Below are 10,874 nucleotides of genomic sequence, written 5' to 3'. Positions count from 1 at the left end.
ACACATTCCTGGTCGTTGCGCAATTCATCCCGCTGACACCACACGCCCAGCGGTGGAAGAAGTAGGCCTACTCAGATACGGTTTTATAATTATTATTTTTAAGTAAAAGTACCAATATAATCATGTAAAATACTTTATTTCAAGTCGTGCATTCAAAATCCTACTTAAAAGTATTACAAGTAGCCTAAAAGCAAGTAGGGACATACCCTCCGACTTAATAGCAAGTTGGCAAAAACATAAAATTGTGGCAGTTTTGTTTAGACAGCACAACATGACATATTGTAATTTTGTGTTTTTGTTTTTTAAAACGAACATAAATTTGTCATTTCAGTGAACAAGTGACTATTTGTCAAACAAACAGTAGATAGTTTTACACTCATTTGTAAGTTCAAAAAACTACAAGAATGTATAGTGTACAATTAAATATCTAAGGTGTATTGATGCAAGCATTATGTGAAAATGAAGATGATGAGCTAAACAGAAATTTTTCAGACCAGTTGAACAACTTATCCCCACTCTGTGTGAAGCCACCCATTCTAGCTGAAACGTTCATCAAATTTGAACCGTCACTGTGTAAAAACTATGAATGTGATTTCAAAGTTGAGTACAACCAAAGATTAATGAAAGTTTCCAAACATTTTGACCTTTGACTGGAGTTTCTGCCTTAAAGTATGAATGACGACTGGCATTTTTGATCATTGTCCGTTCATCTTAATGGGAAAAAATGACAAGTATGAAAAAGATCCAAAAAATGAATACATCCAATAATGTCCTAATTGACCTGAACATAATGTGAATGGAGTTTGAAGCGTCTAGCAGATAGGAGTCAAAAAAATGTTATAATAAAGAATTTTTGAACCTGAGAACATATAATGGGATTGCATTTGCAACAATCCCACCTAAACATGCAAGGCTATTATGATGTCTCTGTTGTTTGTCTAAACAAAGTTGGAACAAAAACAAATACTCCACCCAAACAACAGTCCAGCTTCTGAAGATTGAACCTGAGAACTCAAACTGAAAGGACTTTCATTGTTACATATGGTTTGGACAGTAATGCAACACATTCCTATACATTACAGACTGTTATTGTGTGAACTTCCAGGAAGTGAAATAGTTAAATCTGGTGAATTATCTTTCAGTTAATCATTTAAAAATCCTGTTGTTGCAGCACCCCACAGCTGGGAAGAGCAGTTCTCTGTAGAATGATGAAACCCATATATTCTATTGTGCTAATTATCAAGTTAAAAAAGTACTTAAACTTCTTTCTGTTCTGGAATCATGAAGAACGTGTTGTATTGTATGTGTTTACCCACTATATTAAATGACTAAATTATCAGCAAGTTTACAAATATAGCCATTTTATTAATGACTTGGAAAAAAAGCTTAACAACACAAGGAATACATGCATGCAGGGTATGTATGAGCTATTATCCTTCTTTTTCTTATTCACAACACACATTTCTTAGTTTTGTACTCAATTACAACTGTGAAGCAATAAAATCGATTCATGTATATGCCTTTTTACACACACATATCAAAAAATGACTTTTTACCCAATCTGCCTCGTTTTGAAATGAATACCAACATAGTGTTTTATCCTCTGTTAAGTCCTCGACCTGGCACCAGCAGGACTAAACAAATAATTCATGGACAAATATGGATAACAATTCAAATTCTGATGCAGTGCTGTGTGGCCAAAAAATGTGTCCAGGACACAGAACAACAACCTTAAAATCTGTGTTTTATAAAATATTATTAGTATCCGTTTAAACATTTTAACCCACATTTCAACTTAAAATGGAAATTTCATCCCTCCAAAACACTGATATCTTACTTCAGATGATATTAGGAATGTGTGCTGCCAACACCTACAGATTGGATAAGGAAGAGATATAAAAACAGAAGTCACTACATGGCTCTAGTTACAGTATGTGGGATCCTGCTATGGTTTCCAGAGCTGGCAGCTGGTAACACATCTGTTTTAACGGCAACACTAACTGAGCTTCTCTACACATGGTGATTAAAAAGGAAATTCAGAAACTCTCAATGTACAGTAAACTTAATGTTAGGATAGGATAACGTTCTTATTTTACGATAGAAATAATAATAAAAAAAAACAAACAAACAAACAAAAAAAAAAACTACTGTCCCATTAAAAAGGGAGAAAACAATGATAAAAAGAGAGAGAGCACTGAAGCAAAGCGGCAGACTGCTGCATATTCAGAGCGGCCCAGTTCGTGGAAGGCACTCCTGGGCTCACCATTTCCCTCTCTTGGACTTTCGAGTGGACTGCTTGCTGCTCTTCGCCCCTCTTTTGACTACAGGCCGCTTGGACCCTGCCGGTTTGGGCTTACTGGATCCACTTTTCCTCGCTGACTTTTTGACCGCAGGTTCCTCATTGGACGAGTCTTCAGACTCGGGCTGACTGGATCCACTTTTGGTCACCGACTTTTTAACCTTGGGCTCCGCAGGGGTCGACTCTGTACGTTTAGATCGCTTGGACCCGCTCTTTGGAGTCTCTTTTGTGACTACAGCCTCCTCAGGAGATGACTCTCTGGAAACAGGTCGCTTGGACGCCCTCCTGTTCAGCTTTTTAACGGCTGGCGTTTTGGGCTTTCTTGCAGGAGCTCCTCTCTTTACAGGTGTGGCTTTAGTTGGCGCCTTGGATTCTTTCTTGGAGGATGACTGTTTCTTTCCCAATCTCTTGGCTGAAGACACTGCTTTCTTGGCTGGAGACTTCTTTACGAGGGCATGTCCCCTGCCTTTAGCTTTTGTCTGACTAGCGGTCCGAGATTTCTTGGTAGGTGGGGGACGGCGCGCCTTGGTTGGAGGCCTCTTCTGATATTTCCTAACAGTAATGTGAACATGCAGCAGTTATTTAAATAGACTGTTACACACACATGTAGGTGCAAGGCTGCTGAAATACTACATCTATGAAAATAAAAACTCCTACAAACTCACTCCAAACCAAACATTTATTTAACTGGACAATATTAGATTCCGGTTACATCTTCATCAGATTAAAAAATTAAAATGGACCATGATCTGTGTGGTTTTAAGGGCTCAATCTTCAAGTCTCTGAGTGATACTTACAACAAATGGATTGAACCAGATCCTTTTTCGTTTCAAAACCAAAACCCCCTTCTCACGCCAGGTGGCTGAACGATGTCACGTTTCATTTAAAACTAGAGAAAATCACATTTCTGAGATTTCCTGAGAGTTACAGTGCTACATGATCATTTTAGGACTTGCATACATTTTAATATATATCATTTAGATCTGTGGTTCATAGTCAATGGCGTCACTCTCTTTTTTTATTAAAGCAGTAACTTAAGTGTCTTGATTAATGATGCAGCATTGGATTTTGGAATACTATCCAAATATGAAATTAGAACTTTTATACCCACCTCTTACGGTAGGGAGGGTCGTCCGATGAGTCGTCTTCCTCCTCTTCCGATTCTGACTCTTCTTCTTCCTCGTCAGAAGAGTCAGCCACCCGCCTCCGCTTGGCTGGAGTTGCAGGTTTTGTTGTGTTTTTGTTCTGAAGCTCTTTGAACTTGTCTGGGTACAGGATGGTGGGACTAAAGAGAAAAATATTCTTTTTTAAAAAAGCCGAGAAGGTGTATCAAATGAAAAATACAAGTATCTGAAAATCTGAGTAAATGTACATGTTTTGTGGATGTTGTTTTCAAAGCTAGCTACTAACTGATCCATCTGCCTTAAAATATGTAATAGATAAAATATTTAAAAACTATATACTATGGAAGCATATTTTATTCACTCAAATGAAAAGGTTTCTTTAAATTACTTTCATATCTCCTTATTATAGACTTAGAAATATCTCAATTACTAGATGAAGATTACAAGATCCATATCTCAAACAGAACATGGTCTGTATCTCTGGGTGTCTGTGTTTCAACATGTGTTGCTGACCACCATGGTGAATTTTTTTGTGGACACTGATGGGAACAAAAACTAGAAATTCTGAGATTTTTAAACATCGAGAAAGAGTGTGATGAAGGGGGAAAAAAAGAAGGTATTCTTAACATTAAATGGTTAATCAATGGAACCCTTTTCTCCAAGTGTAGATGATATACCTGGGGTAGAAAGGGAACGAGAGCTGGTAGGTCCCTGTGAAGCCGTGACCAGTGATCTGCTCCATCCATCCTAGGACTTTACACTTTGTCAGGGTCCTCCTCAGATTGGCCACTAAAGAAAGAGTTTGTCTTTTAGTAATTACATTCTGGATGCACAAACCTTGTTACCCACATCTTATCATGCAGTGACACTCAATCTTAACAAAAAAAATATGCCTTTTGAGTGAACTGCTGAACCCTGTAGACTAGAAATGTGGATGTAAAAAGTTGGTTGCATCCCTTGCAGAAAATAATAGCTGTGGTCACCCAAAACATCAATCAATTCAATTCAATTCAATCTTTATTAAAGTACAGCCTATGGGGTGTCTACAGAAAGAAAACAACAAATTTTCTCCATGGAAGCTTCTAAAATAGTCTTGCAGCAGAATCCACTTCTTGGTGGTTAATGTTTCACAAAAACAAAAAGAATAAATGCACAATTTCTGCATCAGTGCCCACACTTGACTCCTGCCAGGCTTGTTCGTAGATGTGTGTGTTGGTTTGCATGTATTAAAAGAGTCCCTGCTTCCAGCTCTTTCATTGGTAAGAACCGTTTTAATGTTTCGTTTAAGGAGGAACCAACTGTTGGACTGATGTGTCCGAGAACCAATCAGTTTTCTCCGACAGGACATCAGACAGGATGTGCGAAAACAAATGCACAGGTGTGGTTTCACATATACATTCTAAGTGGTCCCTATTGGAATCCAATGTAACAAACATGAAGAATAAAACTATACATTTTTTGAGTGATTATTTTGAATAAATTTACTTTGAAAATGCTTTGCTTGTCCCTCTGAGTCAATCCCATTAAGCAGTCCCATTAAATCATGTAAGCAAGAGAGAGGGAGTCTCACCTAACTGGTACTCTTTTCTGTCCTTGTTGGCATCTAATAAGTATTTGCGTAGAGTGTTGGTACTGCAGGTTTTAGGTTCATTCATAGCTGTGATGGCGGCTGTGATAGCGTCCTCCAAGGTGCTGCCCTTCAGAAGGACCTGGTTCCCAGTCCGCTTCAACTGTGACAGAATTTTTAGGATATATGGTTCACAGTGCATTCAGACTACAGCAGCTGCAACAACTGCAGCAATGATCAACAGAAAAGTAATCAACAACCATTTTGACATGTTTTAATAAAAAAAAAAAAGAAAAGAAAAACTAGACAAATTCGCTGGTTTCAGCTCCTCAAACATATAATGTATTATATTTTATTGTTCCCTTAGCCTAGATATTTGAAGACATACTCTTGGATTTTTACGGAAAATGGGACACACATTTTTCACTATTTCCTGACACTTTATTTATCAAACAATTACTTGATAATAAAAAGAACTGTATGTCAAAATTAAGGCTGCAACTAACAGATAGGCAGCCTGTCATTTATCTCTCACAGACTGTGTTTTTGCCGCATAGTCTTTTTATTCATGCTCATGTTTTTGTATGAGGGGGGTGGGGGTGGGGGCTGTCATCGTGTTTACTGGCACTTTGAAAAACACTTATTTCCCCCTGGTTTCCATGCTTTACAATGCAATATAGTGCCATATTTAATATTACTGAAAAAGTATAATACAACACAGATGCTCAAGCTGGTAGATTTAACTGACAATGCAGTCCTATATGTATCCTGGAAATAAAGCAGGTCCTTAAGTGGTTCAGTGAGTCCTTCTTGTTGGAAGCTGACCAGACAAAACATTAGCAATTAAAGACAGAAAATAAAATGTATCTTTTTTTTTTTTTTTACTGTTTATAGCTTACAAATGCACAAGTAATGGATGGCTGAGAGCACAACTTGTGCCATAAACCTTGTGCTGCTCATGACAAACACGAAGTCATCTACCGCAGTGGCTTTTATCAGACAGAATTTAAAGTTTTATGTGCCATTAGTATATGTCACTCATTTTGAAAGGAAAAAAAAAAAAAAAAAATCAGTGTTATAAAGAGCTTTACCTGGAAAGTGCCTCTGGCTCCTGTCCCAGTGATCTGCTCCAGTTGTCCTCTCTCTACTGCTTTTACCAAAGCTGTTTTTAGGACCTCTGGCCTGAGGATGAACCAGTAAATAAATCATTTATATAATCAATGATTCCAGCTAAACAACTTTACACACCCACTTTTGTAAGTTACCGAGCCTCTGAAATCCAGACCACTGTTAAAACTACAGAGCTGTGTCATCTTTTAAGTGAAGTTTCTACAAACTCATCTTTACTACATTTTTTTTAATGTGTTGATAAAGGATTGATTTATCCTCTTTGCGAAGAAATATTTTAAAAAATATTTGCTTGTATCTATATTTCATACTCTTAATTGTTCAATAGTCTCCATATATATATATATATATATATATATAATATATATATATATATATATTATATATATATATATATATATATATATATATATATATTTATTTTTACTGTTGGTCAAATAGTATCTGTAATGCTCAGACAGTAACTGGAACACACTGTACCTGTTCTCGATGTTGAGGCTGGGGAAGTGCTGCTCCAGGTATTTCTTGATCAGGTTGTAGGAGGCCTCTTTGGGCTCACAGAGCCGAGTGATGATGAGAGGAAGAGCATCTCCCAGAGACTCCTGCTTCTGAACTGATTTCTAAAACACCACCCATTTACAGACATGACGATTACAACCAAACACATCCCAGTCTCATAGGGAAAAATGGGAGAAGGAAACTTTTGACACTACGTCATTAACATAAGGTCTAGATTTGATTGCACCTATGTAATATTGTACTATGATCTCCTCCTGAAGCTATTCTGGTACTGAGCACAACTTCTGTTGTATCTATTGACTTAGACATTGAGAGGGTATTTATCTTCTAACAAAGAGATTTCAGCGCTGCACCTTCTCACTTAAAATGCCAATTACTTTTCCTCCTCTGAAAGGCTTGATAAATATGAGCCATGATCTACTGAGATTCAAAAACCCACTAAAATCGCTAATTGTACATGACTTTGTTTCCTCCCTCTGTTGTAACATACCTTAGACAGGTTGGACTGCTTCCCAATGATGAAGGTTCCTGAAAGGCCTTTACCCTTCAGCTGTGCCAGAGGAAGAGACCACAATGAGAAATAAATAAACATCTTTGTTGAAAAAGTGCTGCTTCTTCCGGATTGGAGACCATTCTTTTATTTATATTCCTACATTAGGTGAAATATAGAGATACATTAGTTACCTGTTTAATTGTGCCCTTCTCCAAATGTTTCTTCATAGCTTTCTTGATGAGAAACTTCTTCTTGTCAAGCTCCATGCCTGGGTATTTTTTGACGATATATTTCATGACAGACTGGTATGAAACTCCAGACTTGTCATTAGAAGACTGCAACGGACAAGAAATCACAAAAAAAAAAGGAAAAAAATAAAATAAACACATGCCACTGACTGTGAAGAGGGGTGGATTCACAAAGTTTGTACACACCGTAATAGCTTCAATGAGGATATTATCCACTTTGTTGTGAGTGCCTGCAAAGTTGGTAACAGGAAGTTTTTTGCTGGCACTGACACTAGCCCACGCAGGAATCGTCCTTTTCACCTTCTTGACTTTGGATTTCTCGTACTTGTAGCCATCTTTCAACCTGTCGCCAAAAGGAGCAAGATACAAGTTCAGTGAAGTTGGTCCATTCTTTAGAAAGCGATATTTCACTGTGATCATTACCACCCTTATCTTTATCACATCCTCACCTTAGTAGGAGAACATAGCAGTGTGTTGCGCACTGTCCAGCCGCGCAGTCCTTGCATTTGTCACTTTGTCCATTTGTCACCGACGGGAAAGACAAAATTAAGTTTCAGAACATCTGTCTTATTGACCACCATGATAATTTGATTCTAACTGAATTTCTATGCTAGTGAACTGTGTGTAGAAGGTGAATGTTTGCTTTGTTGAGGTCTGGGAGAAGAAAAGGAGGAGAAATTACCAAAATTACAAATTATTAACTTGGAAAGCAAGGTTTAATGTCCCTGATACTTCCTCGCCAACAGCTAAATGGAAGGCCTTTTCATGTTTTCTTACACTACCTGGGTTTCCATAAATACATTTTAGATAATCGGTGTGAACTGCCCAAACAATTTGATCACCTACAGCTAAACTGAAGGGCTGTTTTCTAGAATTCAGAAGACATTTTGCTCAGTTTTATTTTTTGAACAAGTGGGAAAAACAAAATATTATCTGGACATTATTCTGAAAGATATGTTGCATAGTAGGTAATGCCTCTTTTGTTTGAGATTTCAAGTATGGACTAAGCTTCTTTTTTGATTTTTGACAACAACGTCCTCTCCTCCTGGGCTCCTCAAAGACTGCGGACAAAGGGACTGGTACATCTGTCTGACAACTATGTAAAGAGGGGATGAATGTGGCTGTGACAGGTCACATCTTTTGGAAATGCAACACTGCAACCATGACAGGAGCAGTCTGCTGTTATCCAGCAGAGGTAAGGATAATATAAACAGATAAAAGTGCTATCAAAGTGAAATATCGCAGTGTTCAGAGTTGCACACTAGCTCTCTGGTGAGACTCACTCTTTCTTCTCTGTCCCCTTCCCTCCCTTCTCCGGCTCGGCTCCTTCATCAGCCTTCTCTCCATTCTCCGAGGGCTCCGTCTCGCCCACACCATCACCCTCGCCCTCCTCCACCTCAGCTGTTGCAGCTGAAGATGCTGCCTGCTCCTCGTCAGCAGAGGGCGACTCCTCTGAGGAAGCTTCAGGCTCTGAGAGGAGACGGTCATTGACATTAAAGCAGAAAAAAAAAAATGTGCGGCTGGCATGTAAAAATAAGGACAACCACAAGATAACCTTTTCTGCACTTTTGCCTTTATTTATAGCTTATAGTGTGGAGAAGCTTATGTTTTTTTATCCAGGCACCTAAAACTTAAATACATGATACCCCTTGAACCCAAGCTCATGAATGTGCAATTAACATAACATCTAAAATAAACTACTATCCATGAAAAATGAGATGCTAGTCAGCTCAAAGTCATTAAATCATCTAATTTGGCAAAACCTTGTTTTACATTTACATAAAAAATACACATTGGTCTGTAGGTATCATTAAAAATACCAAAGAGGAACATATAACACTGCTGTATTTGATTATATTGCTCAGATCTGCAAACTTGTTTCCGGTTGTAAACAAAGTTGTGATGACCACACATCAATACTCTGGACTATACTCAATTTCCAGTCTGTAGAGTATTGCGGTTGAGGTTGTGATGGGGTGAAATCTGTGTCAGAGATGATGTTGCGTTCAGGGGTCTTTAGCTCAGGTCATGTACGACCCCGGCCTTACCTTTCTCTGCAGCAGCGGAGGGGTCCTTCTCCTGGGTTGGAGTCGCTGCTGCCCGGCGTATCGGCATCACACGAGATTTACCTGTATGGCGAAAATAACATGCACATGAACACCACTTTAAGACAACGCTGGTATGGGCCCCGCTCTGAATACTGTATGTGCGTGGTAATAAAAAAAAAATTAAAAAAAACGGTGAGACTGCCAGACCCACTTTCATTCATTGAGGCCCATTATCCTCAAATAGAAGAAAAGGTGCACTTGTGTTTACCAAAACTAAGACCACCATCAAAACCTTTTCATCCGCCAGCCTTTGCCAAAAAATGTATATCATTTTTATACGAGCCTGCACACGAGGTGCGGGAAATTGTCGGCAATTTCGCCATTTTGTCTGCTAGTTTACACACAGTGATGGCGTCGCACAAGGCAGATAAAATTCATTTCAGTTTCACGGAGTAAAAACCCACCGGCCTGTGATGTTTTCCAACAACGCATCCGTGCAAATATAGCTTTAGCGCCTAACCAATCAGAATGCGAATGAAACTTACCTCTTACTTGTCGAGAAAAGTGAGATACTTTGGAGTAAATTTCTGCACGATCCTTTATTTAGATTTCTCTGTTTACGAGCCCCGCCCCATTACGATCGTTGGTCACGTCGCAGCGTCACGTAGTACGTCGAAGAATTCCCACTATCATGGCCGCCGATTCCAACCGTTGTAGTCCTTTGTTTTCTCTTTAACATTTAAACTACAAAATTAAACTCACGGTAATTTGTGACTTGGTTGGCATTGTCACCGCTGTTGTGTAGCATTGAACGACCGAAGCTAGTGGGAAAGAGGCTGGATTGATTCACATACAAAGGTTTTTTTTTTTTCTCTCAACAGCTTCTAAAACGCTCAAACGTAATACTGAGGTATTACTGAGGGTTTCTGCCCATACTTTGAGTTAACTCGTGGGAGCTGTAGTTCTGGGGTGCAAATTAAAAAAAAAAAAGTTTAACCTTGATTTACATTTATAGGTTCTCAAAGTTAACTATTCAGTAAAGAAGTAGACATGGTCTAACTGACATAGAGGACCCCAGGACAAAGATTTGTGTTGGGCTTCTGTTGACCCCCGTTATCAGTGGCACTGTTTTCCCAGGCACCAACCAGTACTCCAGAGCAGAAATGATGAGCTGATCAATTCATTGTCAGACAATGATAATCAATCATTCAAGTCATTTTTAAAATGTAAAAATGCAAAACAAACAAATAGATAAATAAATAAAATAAAAAAACTTGTCACAAGTTCACGAGTGTGAATGTTTGCCATGGTCTCAGTTTTCTGAGTGTAAACTCAACATGTTTGTATTTTAATCAACTGTAGTTAACTATTTTCTGGCAATTCAAACACCAAACAATCAAATTTAGCCAGGTTGGTAATCCAGGCTTGAGTAGACTTATATAGAATAT

General features: G+C 38.4%; 1 protein-coding gene across 2 annotated transcripts; it reads right to left on the bottom strand.

Annotated features, from left to right (window-relative positions):
* Positions 1 to 117: 117 nt before the first annotated feature.
* Positions 118 to 10,088, bottom strand: hp1bp3 (heterochromatin protein 1, binding protein 3). 2 transcript variants are annotated; one of them, XM_056401844.1, is made up of 13 exons: positions 9,972 to 10,088; positions 9,427 to 9,507; positions 8,662 to 8,848; positions 7,828 to 7,890; positions 7,565 to 7,721; positions 7,322 to 7,465; positions 7,128 to 7,187; positions 6,599 to 6,738; positions 6,082 to 6,172; positions 4,994 to 5,153; positions 4,101 to 4,212; positions 3,411 to 3,584; positions 118 to 2,851 (listed from the first exon to the last, which is right to left on the bottom strand). In XM_056401844.1, the coding sequence occupies exons 2-13, from the start codon at positions 9,491 to 9,493 to the stop codon at positions 2,260 to 2,262; spliced, it is 1,947 nt and encodes a 648-aa protein (XP_056257819.1). In that variant the 5' UTR covers positions 9,494 to 9,507; positions 9,972 to 10,088; the 3' UTR covers positions 118 to 2,259. The 2 variants fall into 2 exon arrangements, with proteins under 2 accessions (XP_056257819.1, XP_056257827.1); XM_056401852.1 differs by lacking the exon at positions 7,828 to 7,890.
* Positions 10,089 to 10,874: the final 786 nt, after the last annotated feature.

Source organism: Seriola aureovittata, chromosome 2, assembly GCF_021018895.1.
Source record: "Seriola aureovittata isolate HTS-2021-v1 ecotype China chromosome 2, ASM2101889v1, whole genome shotgun sequence".
Taxonomy (NCBI): Eukaryota; Metazoa; Chordata; class Actinopteri; order Carangiformes; family Carangidae; genus Seriola; species Seriola aureovittata.
The sequence above is the reverse complement of the archived record's forward strand: the minus strand, read 5'-3'. Positions and strand labels throughout refer to the sequence as shown.

Bases quoted from the DNA above. Each gene is read 5' to 3' on its own strand.
- hp1bp3 (XM_056401844.1), bottom strand. From the start codon at position 9,493: ATGCCGATACGCCGGGCAGCAGCGACTCCAACCCAGGAGAAGGACCCC. The intron at 6,173-6,598 runs GTACAGTGTGTT...GTTCATCCTCAG, and splicing joins AGCCTCAACATCGAGAACAG to GCCAGAGGTCCTAAAAACAG. The intron at 4,213-4,993 runs GTGAGACTCCCT...CTCTTTCTTTAG, and splicing joins CAGAAAAGAGTACCAGTTAG to TGGCCAATCTGAGGAGGACC.